The 16395-nt window shown below is 45.3% G+C and overlaps 1 protein-coding gene across 1 annotated transcript in view; it reads left to right on the top strand.

Annotated features, from left to right (window-relative positions):
* Positions 1-16395, top strand: part of LOC138651908 (uncharacterized) — a 77638-nt gene that overhangs the window by 56751 nt on the left and 4492 nt on the right. The window contains exons 30-32 of the mRNA XM_069742509.1: positions 6451-6542; positions 7248-7365; positions 12746-12859. Of these exons, the coding sequence (XP_069598610.1) occupies positions 6451-6542; positions 7248-7365; positions 12746-12859 (324 nt within the window). The remainder of the gene's footprint in view (positions 1-6450; positions 6543-7247; positions 7366-12745; positions 12860-16395) is intronic.

The following is a 16395-nucleotide window of genomic DNA, read 5'->3' as shown; positions in this document are numbered from 1 at the left end:
ATTGTCTAAGGGTCACTTCCGTCTTTCTGTCTGTCCTTCTGTCTGTCACTGATATTCATTGGTCGCGGCCTCTATCTGTCATGGAAATCCAAGTCGCTGATTGGTCGCGGCAAAACAGCCACGACCAATCAGCGACGGGTGCAGTTTTGAAGAAAATGGCTGCTCCTTACTCCCCGCAGTCAGTGCCCGCTCCGTACTCCCCTCCAGTCAGCGCTCACACAGGGTTAATGGCAGCGTTAATGGACCGCGTTATGCCGCGCTGTAACGCACTCCATTAACGCTGCTATTAACACTATGTGACCAACTTTTTTACTATTGATGCTGTGTATGCAGCATCAATAGTAAAAAGATCTAATGTTACAAATAATAATAATAAAAAAAAAACGTTATTCTCACCCTCCGACGTGGCGTCCTGTTTCGGTTGCAAGGTTTGCTATGCGAGAAGGACCTTCCATGACGTCACAGTCATGTGACCGTGACGTCATCACAGGTCCTGCGCTCATACCAACCCTGGGACCGGAAGCTGCCGCGTGCACCGCACACAAGCGTCAGGACTACAATGGGCCCTCGGAACGTGAGTATATGTTTATTTTTTACTTTAAGTCTTTTTTTAACCTCTTACATACGTGGCTGGCCAATATACTACATGGCTGGGCAATATACTACGTGACAGGCCAATATACTACGTGACTGGGCAAAATGGGCGTTTTGCCACGACCACTCAGCGACTTGGATTAACGTGACAGACAGAGGCTGCGACCAATGAATATCTATGACAGAAAGACAGACAGAAAGACAGACAGACAGAAGTGACCCTTAGACAGTTATATAGTAGATACTAGATGGTCGCCCGATTCTAACGCATCGGGTATTCTAGAATATGTATGTAGTTTATTTATGAAGATTTTGGAATACATTGAGTACACAGGATTTGGACTGCGTCTGTCGATGATTGTTTGCGGCCGGCCACGTAATATAGCACAGCCACGTAGTATATTGCACAGCCACGTAGTATATTGCACAGCCACGTAGTATATTGCACAGCCACGTAGTATATTGCACAGCCACGTAGTATATAGCACAGCCACGTAGTATATAGCACAGCCACGTAGTATATAGCACAGCCCACGGAGTATATAGCACAGCCACGTAGTATATAAGGGTATGTTCACACGTTCAGGATTTCCATCCTTTTTTTTTCAGGACAGTTTTTTTAAAAAACTGCAGCTCTTGGCAGAAAACGCAGGTCCTTTTTTTGGTCCTTTTTTTGTCCTTTTTTGATGCGTTTTTTGATGCGTTTTTTGATGCGTTTTTTTATCCTTTTTTTATGCAGTTTTCTATGCAGAGACTGTGTGTTTCCTAGGAAGCTTTTTAGGGCTAAAATGGCTGAAAATACCCTAACCCTACCCCTAACCCTACCCCTAACCCTACCCCTAACCCTACCCCTAACCCTACCCCTAACCCTACCCCTAACCCTACCCCTAACCCTACCCCTAACCCTACCCCTACCCCTATTCTAACCTTAGTGGAAAAAAAAAAAAAATTCTTAATTTTTTTATTGTCCCTACCAATGGGGGTGACAAAGTGGGGGGGGGTGTCATTTACTATTTTTTTATTTTGATCACTGAGATAGGTTATATCTCAGTGATCAAAATGCACTTTGGAGCGAATCTGCCGGCCGGCAGATTCGGCGGGCGCACTGCGCATGCGCCCGCCATTTTGCAAGATGGCGGCGCCCAGGGAGAAGACGGCCGGACGGACACCGGGACGCCGGGTAAGTATAAGGGGGGGAGATTAGGGCACGGGGGGGGCATCGGAGCACTGGGGGGGGGGCATCGGAGCACGGGGGGGGGGGGCATCGGAGCACGGGGGGGCGGGATCGGAGCACGGGGGGGCAGCCACACTCCGCCCACGCACTTCCGCCCGCTCCCCCGCACTTCCTGCTGCAGCGGTTCTGCACATCAAATCGCAGTAAAACCCGCAGATATATTTTTGATCTGCGGGTTTTACTGCGATTTTGACCTCACAATGGAGGTCTATGGGTGCAGAACCACTGCGGTTCAGGAAAAAGAAGTGACATGCTCCTTCTTTTTTGCCGCAGCTATTCTGCGCGGCTTTTTAAACGAAATTACGGACCATGTGCACAGCAGTGACTGTTTTCCATAGGGTTACATTGTTATGTACCCTGCATGGAAAACTGCTGCGGAACCGCAGCGGCAATACCGCTGCGGTTCCGCAGTAAAAAACGCACTGTGTGAACATGGCCTAACAGCCCACGGAGTATATAGCACAGCCATGTAGTATATAGCACAGCCCACGGAGTATATAGCACAGCCACGTAGTATATAGCACAGCCCATGGAGTATATAACACAGCCCACGTAGTATATAGCACAGCCCACAGAGTATATAGCACAGCCACGTAGTATATAGCACAGCCCACGGAGTGTAGAACAGCCCACATAGCATATAACACAGCCACGTAGTATATAACAGCCCACACATGCAGTATATAACACAGGCTACGTAGTGTATAACACAGGCCACGTAGTGTATAACACAGGTCACGTAGTGTATAACACAGCCCACGTAGTGTATAGCACAGCCACGTAGTATATTACACAGCCCACGTAGTATATTGCACCGCCATGTAGTATACTGCACAGCCCACGTAGTATATTGCACAGCCCACGTAGTATATTGCACAGCCCACGTAGTATACTGCACAGCCCACGTAGTATATTGCACAGCCCACGTAGTATATTGCACAGCCCACGTAGTATATTGCACAGCCCACGTAGTATATTGCACAGCCCACGTAGTATATTGCCCAGCCCACGTAGTATATTGCTCAGTCACGTAGTATATTCCCGAGCCCACGTAGTATATTGCCCAGCCCACGTAGTATATTGCACCGCTACGTAGTATATTGCACAGCCCATGTAGTATATTGCACAGCCCATGTAGTATATTGCCCAGCCCACGTAGTATATTGCACAGCCCACGTAGTATATTGCCCAGCCCACGTAGTGTATTGCCCAGCCCACATAGTATATTGCACCGCCACATAGTATACTGCACAGCCCATGTAGTATATTGCACAGCCCACGTAGTATACTGCACAGCCCACGTAGAATATTGCACAGCCCACGTAGTATATTGCACAGCCCACGTAGTATATTGCACAGCCCACGTAGTATACTGCACAGCCCACGTAGTATATTGCACAGCCCACGTAGTATATTGCACAGCCCACGTACTATATTGCACAGCCCATGTAGTATATTGCCCAGCCCACGTAGTATATTGCCCAGCCCACGTAGTATATTGCCCAGCCCACGTAGTATATTGCCCAGCCCACGTAGTATATTGCACCCCCACATAGTATATTGCCCAGCCCACGTAGTATATTGCATAGCCCACGTAGTGTATTGCACAGCCCACGTAGTGTATTGCACAGCCCACGTAGTGTATTGCCCAGCCCACGTAGTGTATTGCCCAGCCCACGTAGTGTATTGCACCGCCACGTAGTATACTGCACAGCCCACGTAGTATATTGCCCAGCCCACGTAGTGTATTGCCCAGCCCACGTAGTATATTGCACAGCCCACGTGGTACATTGCACAGCTCACGTAGTATATAGCAATGTGGGCATTATATCCTTGTTAAAAAAAGAATTAAAATAAAAAATAGTTATATACTCACCTTCCGTTGGCCCCCGGATCAAAGTGGTTACCGACGCTCCTCGCGCGCTCCGGTCTGAAGAGTGCATTGCGGTCTCGCGAGATGATGACGTACCGGTCTCGCGAGACCGCTACGTCATTATCTTGCGAGATCGCAATGCATGGAGCGGTCACCAGAGAGTCGCGAGGAGCGGGAAAGGCCAGTTCTGGATCCGAGGGGCCGACGGACGGTGAGTATATAACGATTTTTTATTATTTTTAACATTAGATCTTTTTACTGCCTATGCAGCATCAATAGTAAAAAGTTGGTCACACAGGGTTAATAGCAGCGTTAATGGAGTGCGTTACACCGCGGCATAACGCGGTCCATTAACGCTGCCATTAACCCTGTGTGAGCGCTGACTGGAGGGGAGTATGGAGCGGGCACTGACGGCGGGGAGTAAGGAGCAGCCATTTTGCCGCCGGACTGTGCCCGTCGCTGATTGGTCGTGGCTGTTTTGCCACGACCAATCAGCGACTTGGATTTCCATGACAGACAGAGGCCGCGACCAATGAATATCCGTGACAGACAGACAGACAGAAAGACGAAAGTGACCCTTAGACAATTATATAGTAGATATATATGTGCCACTGACATCTATACATCTATGTATTTTATGTGTATATATCTTTTCTATTCTAACCTGTCAGTGTAATTTTACTGTATGCGGCACATGAATTGCCGGCTTTTCAAAGGACACCGGTGTGTAGAAATCAGACAGCACTCACATGGTCCGAGTGCTGTGCAATTTTTTTTTTCACACCCATAGGCTTGCATTGGCGAGTCTCTGTGACAATCGCAGCATGCTACGATTTTACACGCATGCTGAATACACCCAAGAAAATAAATGGTGATATGAGCTGCCCCATAGATTGACACTGGTCCAAATGCTATGCTTTTGTGCTGTGTATGTTTGGCTATATTAAATCAGCGAATATTGCAAATTACGGTGTTTGTGAGCCGAACAGAATATTGAAATATTTGCTCATCTCTACTCATGACGTCAGTGATGCAAACTATTACAGACACTGGGATCTGCAATGCTTAACCAGGGGAGAGCAAGTAAAACACAGGATTTTTTTTATAACAAATTGGAAATGGAAGGAAAGGAATTTTTATGCAACCAGAAAACCCATTTACAGTCCAGCTGTCACAGATGTGTCAGAGACCGCAGCCCATTGCACTGCATCTGTCTGCAGAAGGTCTCAGCTGTTTTCTTTGCAGAGTTCTGCCTGGTCCATCTATTGCTAGGACCCAGTGGCCACCTCCACCGGCTCTAATGGTCACTCTTGGATCTGGGTGTTTATAATTCCCAACTTGCTGTTGGGAGTTGTTGGTAATATGTTCTATTTGCACTTCTCTGATAAGGCTTGGAGCTGTAGCAATCTGTAGCATCCTCTTTGGAGTTTGGGGGGCGTCTGTGTTTCTCTGTGAATCTACTCAAGCTAAGTGTCTCCCTTGTTTCATTTATCCTATCTGTCTTTAGCAGTAGTGAGGATTGACTAGCGCTCATCCTGTCCTTTCCAGTGCAAGGCTTATTGCCAGCGTCAGACAGGGATTAAGTATCCTGCTTGGCGATAGGTGCGGAACCTATATAGGGACGATAGGGCAGACAGGTTGATGTTAGATCTGTCTAGGGGTCTCCACTCCCCACTTTCCCAGTGTTTGGATCCCTTTTCATTATCCCTTCGTGTTACACCTGCTCATCGTTATTGGCCCCTTTGAAGTTTAAGTACATAATGTGGAATAGCTCATGAAAAAAATGAATCAAGTGAAACAGTTTTTTTGTATATAGCACTCATGTTAAATACAAAAGAGAAAATGATCCACTATAATTTAAAACAAAAAACCATGGGAGGGAAACATAGAAAAACCTAAAGCTCTCTGGGACACTGGTATTGGCACACTTTACATTAAATTAGTGTGGAAACACATTTTGATTAGCTCATTGTAAATCGCAAATGAGAATGACCTGTAATTAATTGGCAGTGCCCATGTGACATGAATTAGCCATGAAATGCCCTACCCAGTGTAAGAAAACTTGATCTGAGTCGAAGATCATGGTTCCTCCAGCAAGAAAATTACTCAAAGTACACATCCAAAAGTACACAGGAATGGTTGAAAAGAAAACATGGACTGTTTTACAATGGCCGGCAACGAGTCCTGACCTCAATCCCATTGAAAATCTTTGGGGGTGAACTGAAATCTGCCATTGGGAAAAAGAACCCTGCAAACATTCAAGAGCTTGAACAAACTGCAAAGGAAAAGTGGGAGAAAATTCCAGTGAGAAGGGCAAGAAGCTTATAGATGGCTGCAAGTAACCTCTGGAGGCTGTCCTCAGTGCCAAAGGGTGTGCAACCGAGTATTAATTAGGGGCTTTATTGCTGCACATGTTGTTTATTCTGATTCTTCTTTGAAATTGCAACATGTAAGTTGAAAACAGTGTTTTATTGTTGTATTACTTTGGAATACGAATTAAAAAGTTCAGAGAATACAGGTTTGGTAAATTTCCATTTATTTATGAAGATATTGTACAGTCTATGAAAATAATGGTGAGCAGGACTGTAAGTTATAGGTAGGTAGAAAAAAACTTTTTTTCTGTCGAGCCTCCTCGTGGCAGTATGTGTAGCCACAGTCCTGCAGCCGCAATGTATTCAAGGATTTTACTGTAAGTACTAAAATACATCTATTAATTTCATTTTCTGTGATTCTTACATTCTCCTTTCAGGGTGTTAGAGACACAAATTCTGACATGAAAACCGCGATCAGAGACCTTCTGATGATACACAAATTACCAGATCAATACCAAACGCAGAGAAGGTAGGGACCACATTCTGTCTATGTGAAACCTATCTCCGTTAAAGGGGTTGTCACAACTGGACAGCCTTTTCTTAACTTTAAGTGCCATACATATCATAAAGAAAGCCGTATAGTTGCGGTACTTCCATATGCTTACTTACACAGAAAACCATATGCTTCTAGGACTGGCGCAATTCCTCCTGTGGTTCAAGGAGGTTACGTGACATTGTAATGTCACCTGATCACCGCAGCCAATCACCAGCTGCTGATCGTCTGCAGCGCTCACAGTTCCATCTGATGGAAGTATGAAGGCAACATCTCAGGAGGGTTTTTTATGTTACGTGGGTCACTTATCTTTAATTGCTGAGTTTGTGCTCATACACAGCCAATCCAAACAAGCAGAGCTGCTGTGTAAAGCATGAGGTAGACAACAGCAGTCTGAGCTTCTGATAAGACTGGAGATGGATTCTCAGTTTACACCATATATTAATGGAGATAACATCTGAGCTTGAGTTGCCGACCTGAGCTGTGCCAGTAAAGCTTTGATTTAAAGACCCCTTGATGGCACTGATCATTAGATGTCTAGGTGAGGTACACTTCACCTCCACAGGGTAACTGTCATGGCTGCCCCCACTCATTACTCACCGTCAATAAAATATTCCAGTTATGTATAACTACTTCCATCATCTGCAGTGTCATTTCCTTCTACATGTTTTCTTTTATCAGCTGTGAATTTTACAGCAAGTTTAGAAACCAGAGAATCATGGAAAACGTGTTTGTGAAGAATTCTGGACGCCTTCGAGAAAATGCTAAAGAGGACTGTTCAGAGCAGACGGCCACAAAGGTGAGCCATTAACCCCTTCATGACCCAGCCTATTTTGACCTTAATGACCTGGCCGTTTTTTGCAATTCTGACCAGTGTCCCTTTATGAGGTAATAACTCAGGAACGCTTCAACGGATCCTAGCGGTTCTGAGATTGTTTTTTCGTGACATATTGGGCTTCATGTTAGTGGTAAATTTAGGTCAATAAATTCTGCGTTTATTTGTGATAAAAACGGAAATTTGGCGAAAATTTTGAAAATTTCGCAATTTTCACATTTTGAATTTTTATTCTGTTAAACCAGAGAGTTATGTGACACAAAATAGTTAATAAATAACATTTCCCACATGTCTACTTTACACCAGCACAATTTTGGAAACAAAATTTTTTTTTGCTAGGAAGTTATAAGAGTTAAAATTTGACCTGCGATTTCTCATTTTTACAACGAAATTTACAAAACCATTTTTTTTAGGGACCACCTCACATTTGAAGTCAGTTTGAGGGGTCTATATGGCTGAAAATACCCAAAAGTGACACCATTCTAAAAACTGCACCCCTCAAGGTGCTCAAAACCACATTCAAGAAGTTTATTAACCCTTCAGGTGCTTCACAGCAGCAGAAGCAACATGGAAGGAAAAAATGAACATTTAACTTTTTAGTCACAAAAATTATCTTTTAGCAACATTTTTTTTATTTTCCCAATGGTACAAGGAGAAACTGAACCACGAAAGTTGTTGTCCAATTTGTCCTGAGTACGCTGATACCTCATATGTGGGGGTAAACCACTGTTTGGGCGCACGGCAGGGCTTGGAAGGGAAGGAGCGCCATTTGACTTTTTGAATGAAAAATTGGCTCCACTCTTTAGCGGACACCATGTCACGTTTGGAGAGCCCCCGTGTGCCTAAAAATTGGAGCTCCCCCACACGTGACCCCATTTTGGAAACTAGACGCCCCAAGGAACTTATCTAGATGCATAGTGAGAACTTTGAACCCCCGGGGGCTTCACAAATTGATCCGTAAAAATGAAAAAGTACTTTTTTTTCACAAAATAATTCTTTTAGCCTCAATTTTTTTCATTTTCACATGGGTAACAGGATAAAATGGATCCTAAAATTTGTTGGGCAATTTCTCATGAGTACACCGATACCTCACATGTGGGGGTAAACCACTGTTTGGGCACATGGTAAGGTTCGGAAGGGAAGGAGCGCCATTTGACTTTTTGAATGAAAAATTATCTCCATCGTTAGCGGACACCATGTCGTGTTTGGAGAGCCCCCGTGTGCCTAAACATTGGAGCTCCCCCACAAATGACCCCATTTTGGAAACTAGACCCCCCCAAGGAACTTATCTAGATGCATATTGAGCACTTTAAACCCTCAGGTGCTTCACAAATTGATCTGTAAAAATGAAAAAGTACTTTTTTTTTCACAAAAAAATTCTTTTCGCCTCAGTTTTTCATTTTCACATGGGCAATAGGATAAAATGAATCCTAAAATTTGTTGGGCAATTTCTCCCGAGTACGCCGATACCTCATATGTGGGGGTAAACCACTGTTTGGGCACACGGCAGGGCTCGGAAGGGAAGGCGCGCCATTTGACTTTTTGAATGGAAAATTAGCTCCAATTGTTAGCGGACACCATGTCGCGTTTAGAGAGCCCCTGTGTGCCTATGCATTGGAGCTCCCCCACAAGTGACCCCATTTTGGAAACTAGACCCCCCAAGGAACTTATCTAGATGCATATTGAGCACTTTAAACCCCCAGGTGCTTCACAGAAGTTTATAATGCAGAGCCATGAAAATAAAAAATAATTTTTCTTTCCTCAAAAATGATTTTTAGCCTGGAATTTCCTATTTTGCCAAGGGTAATAGGAGAAATTGGACCGCAAATGTTGTTGTCCAGTTTGTCCTGAGTACGCTGATACCCCATATGTGGGGGTAAACCACTGTTTGGGCGCACGGCAGGGCTCGGAAGGGAAGGCACGCCAATTGGCTTTTTAAATGGAAAATTAGCTCCAATCATTAGCGGACACCATGTCACGTTTGGAGAGCCCCTGTGTGCCTAAACATTGGAGATCCCCCACATATGACCCCATTTTGGAAACTAGACCCCCAAAGGAACTAATCTAGATGTGTGGTGAGGACTTTGAACTTCCAAGTGCTTCACAGAAGTTTATAACGCAGAGCCATGAAAATAAAATAAAAATTTTATTTTCTCTAAAATGATTTTTTAGCCTGCAATTTATTATTTTCCCAAGGGTAAAAGGAGAAATTTGACCCCAAAAGTTGTTGTACAGTTTCTCCTGAGTACGCTGATACCCCATATGTGGGGGTAAACCACAGTTTGGGCACATGTCGGGGCTCGGAAGTCAAGTAGTGACATTTTGAAATGCAGACTTTGATGGAATGCTCTGCGGGCGTTACGTTGCGTTTGCAGAGCCCCTGATGTGGCTAAACAGTAGAAACCCCCCACAAGTGACCCCATTTTAGAAACTAGACCCCGAAAGGAACTTATCTAGATGTGAGGTGAGCACTTTGAACCCCCAAGTGCTTCACAGAAGTTTATAACACAGAGCAGTGAAAATAATAAATACGTTTTCTTTCCTCAAAAATAATTTTTTAGCCCAGAATTTTTTATTTTCCCAAGGGTTACAGGAGAAATTGGACCCCAAAAGTTGTTGTCCAGTTTCTCCTGAGTACGCTGATACCCCATATGTGGGGGTAAACCACTGTTTGGGCACACGTCGGGGCTCAGAAGGGAAGTAGTGACTTTTGAAATGCAGACTTTGATGGAATGGTCTGCGGGCGTCACGTTGCGTTTGCAGAGCCCCTGGTGTGCCTAAACAGTAGAAACCCCCCACAAGTGACCCCATTTTGGAAACTAGACCCCCCAAGGAACTTATCTAGATATGTGGTGAGCACTTTGAACCCCCAAGTGCTTCACAGACGTTTACAACGCAGAGCCGTGAAAATAAAAAATCATTTTTCTTTCCTCAAAAATGATGTTTTAGCAAGCAATTTTTTATTTTCTCAAGGGTAACAGGAGAAATTGGACCCCAGTAATTGTTGCCCAGTTTGTCCTGAGTACGCTGATACCCCATATGTGGAGGTAAACCACTGTTTGGGCACACGTCGGGGCTCGGAAGGGAAGGAGCACCATTTGACTTTTTGAATAAAAGATTGGCTGGAATCAATGGTGGCGCCATGTTGCGTTTGGAGACCCCCTGATGTGCCTAAACAGTGGAAACCCCTCAATTCTAACGCCAACACACCCCTAACCCTTATCCCAACTGTAGCCGTAACCCTAACCACAACCCTAACCCCAACACACCCCTAACCCTAACCACAACCCTAATTCCAACCCAACCCTAACCCTAAGGCTATGTACCCACGTTGCGGATTCGTGTGAGATTTTTCCGCACCATTTTTGAAAAATCCGCGGGTAAAAGGCACTGCGTTTTACCTGCGGATTTACTGCGGATTTCACCTGCGGATTCCTATTGAGGAATAGGTGTAAAACGCTGCGGAATCCGCACAAAGAATTGACATGCTGCGGAAAATACAACGCAGCGTTTCCGTGCGGTATTTTCCGCACCATGGGCACAGCGGATTTGGTTTTCCATAGGTTTACATGGTACTGTAAACCTGATGGAACACTGCTGCGGATCCGCAGCGGCCAATCCGCTGCGGATCCGCAGCCAAATCCGCACCGTGTGCCTAATTCTAAAGGTATGTGCACACGCTGCGGAAAACGCTGCGGATCCGCAGCAGTTTCCCATGAGTTTACATTTCAATGTAAACCTACGGGAAACAAAAATCGCTGTACACATGCTGCGGAAAAACTGCACGGAAACGCAGCGGTTTACATTCCGCAGCATGTCACTTCTTTCTGCGGATTCCACAGCGGTTTTACAACTGCTCCAATAGAAAATCGCAGTTGTAAAACCGCAGTGAAATGCGCAGAAAAAACGCGGTAAATCTGCCATAAATCCGCAGCGGTTTAGCACTGCGGATTTATCAAATCCGCTGCGGAAAAATCCGCAGAGGACCAGAATACGTGTGCACATACCGAAACCCTAACCCTACCCCTAACCCTACCCCTACCCCTAACCCTACCCCTAACCCTACCCCTACCCCTAACCCTACCCCTACCCCTAACCCTACCCCTAACCCTACCCCTAACCCTAACCCTAACCCTACCCCTAACCCTAGTTCTAACTCCAACCTTAGTGAAAAAAAAAAAAATTCTTTATTTTATTATTGTCCCTATCTATGGGGGACAAATGGGGGGGGGTCATTTACTGTTTTTTTATTTTGACCACTGTGATAGATTATATCACAGTGATCAAAATTCACATTGGAACGAATCTGCCGGCCGGCAGATTCGGCGGGCGCACTGCGCATGCGCCCGCCATTTTGGAACATGGCGGCGCTCGGGGAAGAAGACGGACGGGACCCCGCCAGGATCGGTAAGTATAAGGGGGGGGAGATCAGGGCACGGGGGGGGCGTCGGAGCACGGGGGGGGAGGGATCGGAGCATGGGGGAGAGTGATCGGTGTGCGGGCGGGTGGATCGGTGTGCAGGGGGGGTGGATCGGTGTGCAGGGGGGGTGGTTCGGAGCACGGGGGGGGATCGGAGTGCGGGGGGGTTTGATTGGAGCATGGGGGGGTGTGATTGGAGCACGGGGGGAGCGGGCAGGAGGACGGGGGAGCGGAGCACAGGACGGAGGGGAGCGGGCCACAGATCGGGGGGCTGGGGGGGCGATCGGTGGGGTGGGGTGGGGGCACATTAGTATTTCCAGCCATGGCCGATGATATTGCAGCATCGGCCATGGCTGGATTGTAATATTTCACCATTTTTTTAGGTGAAATATTACAAATCGCTCTGATTGGCAGTTTCACTTTCAACAGCCAATCAGAGCGATCGTAGCCACGAGGGGGTGAAGCCACCCCCCCTGGGCTAAACTACCACTCCCCCTGTCCCTGCAGATCGGGTGAAATGGGAGTTAACCCTTTCACCCGGCCTGCAGGGACGCGATCTTTCTGTGACACAGCATATGCGTCACAGGTCGGATTGGCACCGACTTTCATGACGCATACGCTGTGTCACAGGTCGGGAAGGGGTTAATGTCCATTACATCCTGTATGGAGCATATAGTGCTATTGGGGACACAATGGTATACAATGTCGGAGGAGGTGATGCATAAGCGCCAGTGGGAAGTGGGGGGTGTAGTCCCTTTCCTAGAGTGGCCGTCATGTCGGTGTTTGCCATAAGGGCACACAGCCACATTCGCCAGCCCTCGGGTCACCAGGTAATCTTGTACGGTATCGTTCTATTCACAATGCAGGATCCTCCTGTAGAATAAAGCATCTGTCCTCTACTATTGATATCTGTATTGTGCGGCAGGAGGAGGCGATAGACGCTCTCAATGAAGAATTCCTCCAGCTGGTAATAGAATCCATGGATAACCAGAGAGAGTTCCGAGCCCTGAGCGTCCGGACAGACAGCGAGCCATCTGTGGTAAGTTCTACTTAAGGTCTCTGCTGACTTCACATGGTGCAGTGATTGGCGTAGGTATTGAACAAGCAGGGAATGTTGGGAGATTTTAGCTCTGAAGCCTGCAGAATTGTGACTGTAGATCTGTAGTATACGGCCATACATCTGCGATGTCAGATGAACAGTCATTCAGCCGTCAGCAGTATCTCCTCACCTCTTCTTACCCATGAACGATTGTTCGTGTGATTTCAATGTGGAGAGAGGAGAAAGCCGCTGCCAGACGCCTGGTGGCCACTTATCTACTAGAGAACTAAAGGATCAGGCCTATAAATTCCTACAGCCCGACCTTGATCTCCCCCATCATCATCCATCAGGGGGAGCGATGTACATTAGATATTGGCATGATCGGCGACTTTGATCTGAAGTCGATGGGGAATTTTTGGTAAAGGTAAGTATTGCAATGCTTGTTACTATTTATTTAACTTGTACATTTTTTTGTGCCACCTCTGCCCTTTTGGAGGTCCAGCAGGGACCGCACTGACTTTGGGCTGCTGTGATCAATGCTCAGGAGGCTGCCATGTCACTTCCGTCACTGCTCTTCTTGTTTCCTCTTGATGCTTGGTGCTGCACTCTCCTTTACCTCAACACACAGAAATGCTCTTTGCAATGTGCACCATCCCCAAAACCCGCTCTCCCCTAGTTGTCTTAGGAAGTTGCAAAACTTTTCAGAGTTAATTAAGATCTCTGTTTGCCCCTAGGGAAGGGAAACATTTATTATTTGCTGTTCTTCCAGAGGCTGAAAACTCGAGCTTGTCCTGTGCATACAACGTATCACAGCCTGTACTGACTCCGACCTCTTATTAAAGTCGGTCTGGGCACTATATACAGGGTGGGCCATTTATATGGATACACCTGGGTGGGCCATTTATAAAGTTGCATTCAAAAACGGCCGACTTAAAAATGGCCGCCATGGTCACCACCCATCTTGAAAAGTTTTCCCCCTCCCATATATTAATGTGCCACAAACAGAAAGTTGATATCACCAACCATTCCCATTTTATTTAGGTGTATTTATATACATGGCCAACCCTGTACAACTGGGTAGTAATGATTGTTGACTGCAGCTTCTACAAGTTTTCCACAAGTTCATAACTCTTTTCATCTGTGCTGGAAAATAGCCAAAAGGATCTTTTATAGCAGCTTCAGGTTTTACGGAGTCATAATCATCCTCTGTGTCCTGTGTACTGAACGTCTCAAAGAAGAACGCACTCTGATGACTGATAGGATCTTCCATATAAACAAGATTTGTTATGCAGAGACTGGAAACCAATAAAAGCTGCACAGGCGGTCAGAAACAAACTGGGTCGTAAAAATACGTGTGTAGAGTAATAGATCCTATGTACTCGGCGTCTGTCGTGATCAGAACAAAACTCAGAATAGTTTGGTGTCTATTGACCATCGTACGTGAACCTCATAAGTGCTGGATTATCAGATATTCTGGATTATACAATGGTTCTAAAACCGTATTGATCTGTCTGTACTATGAATAATGGTCACACTGTATACAGAGGTTCAGGCCACACTGCACGTCTTCCTGCAGAACAGACTAATGCTGACTCTCGTTTTGCACATTATTAATGGATGTTGTCTGTTCAGTTTGAAAAGTCTTGTAAAATGCTCAGATTGTAATAAAAAATAAAAGTAGAACTAGTCCCCTCACCGGCCCCCACTGCTTCTGATACCGCACCAGTTTTCATGTCCCAAATTGGTAGCATGTGACTGCTGCAGCCAATCAATATCAGGACATTTGCTGGCGGAATTACTGACCAGCAGGGGAATTACTACTTACATTTTTTTTAACGATTTTTGAATAATAATAATTTTTTTTTTATAGCGCCAACATATTCTGCAACACATTACTTGTACAGACATTTAAAGACATAAGAAATTAACACACAATTCAACAGATACCAAGAGCAGTGAGGGCCCTGCTGCTAGCAAACGTATACTCTATGAGGAAATAGGGGCGACAGGAAAGGTAAAAACTGCTTGTATTGTACAGTCCAGCCATTAATATAATAAGTAGGTATGCACATAACGCTGCATGAACCGGTCACCAGCCAGTATGTGCACAATACAGACACAGAGGGGCTACGAGGGACCAGATTTAGAAGAAAATGTTATGTGGGCAAAACTGGAATAGTTAGTTAAGTGTGGTGCGGCGATAGACCAGTTTATGAAGTGAGTTTTTAGGGCACGCTTAAAACTGTAGATATTGGGAATCAATCGATTTGCCCTGGGTAGTGCATTCCAGAGAAGTGGCGCAGCACGCAAAAAATCCTGGAGATGGGAATGGGAGGTTGGGATTGAGGATGTTAGTCTTAGGTCATTAGTGGAATGGAGGGTAGAGGTAGGGGGGTAGACTAAGACATCAGATGGCGTACAGGGCGGGGATGAACTGTGGAAAGCTTTGTGAGTGAGACTGATAAGTTTATATTGATACAGGAAAGAAATATATCTTGGTACCGTGTTAGCCAGTAGATGGAAAAATATTTAGAATTGAGAGTCCTCAGTGGTTGATACCTTTTAATGGCTAACTGAAAAGATGGTAATAAATTGCAGCTTTCGAGACTACATACGTCTCTTCATCAGACGTATGTAGTCTCGAAAGCTTGCAATTTATTACCATCTTTTCAGTTAGCCATTAAAAGGTATCAACCACTGAGGATTCTCAATTCTAAAAGTTTATATTGGTCACTGTACCAGATGGGCAACCAGTGCAACAACTGGCACAGGGTAGAGGCATCGGTGTAGCGGATGGCCAGGAATATGATCTTGGCTGCTGCAGTCAGGATGGATTGGGGAGGGGAGAGTAAGAGGGAGACTGATTTAGTAAAAAGTTGCTATAGTCCAGATGAGAATGAGTAACAGCTACAGTAAGAGTTTGGGCAGTGTCTGAACCCTCTTAATGAAAAAAAAAATTTTGCCTGCAAGATACCATAATCCCTTTAGAGGATATGGACATTTTTCAAAAGCAATTTTTGGGTTTCATTAAAAATTTGTACGGTTTCCAGGGACTTTGTTTAATTGCACATTTCTAGTTACAGAATAAACTGAGAATCCGTCTTTGCGCGCGATCTGAGAGTTATCTCTTACCTTCATTCGGAGCTCATCTCGGCTGATTCATGACCACATCACAGGTCAGCTCTACTTTGGTGTGATCTGTGGTCATAATTCAGATGAGAGGAGCTCAGAAAAAGACAGAACAGAATTGCAAACGCCATGTCAGAATACAACGTGCTACGCAAAAATGTTAAGAGGAACTTGGTATCTGATTTACCCTGGCCAAACCACAGGTAGCATGAATCAGAGCCTGGCTGCATGATTGCAGCCATATTATTCTCAGAAAAGCTCCAGCATTTCAGAATAATAATAATCATCTTTATTTTTATATAGCGCTAGCATATTCCGCAGAGCTTTACATTTTGCACACATTATCATCGCTGTCCCCAATGGGGATCACAATCTAAATTCCCTATCAGTCTTTGGAGTGTGGGAGG

This window comes from Ranitomeya imitator, chromosome 10 (genome assembly GCF_032444005.1).
Source record: "Ranitomeya imitator isolate aRanImi1 chromosome 10, aRanImi1.pri, whole genome shotgun sequence".
In the NCBI taxonomy this organism is placed as follows: Eukaryota; Metazoa; Chordata; class Amphibia; order Anura; family Dendrobatidae; genus Ranitomeya; species Ranitomeya imitator.
Note: the sequence above shows the minus strand (reverse complement) of the source record. Positions and strands in the feature narration are given on the sequence as shown.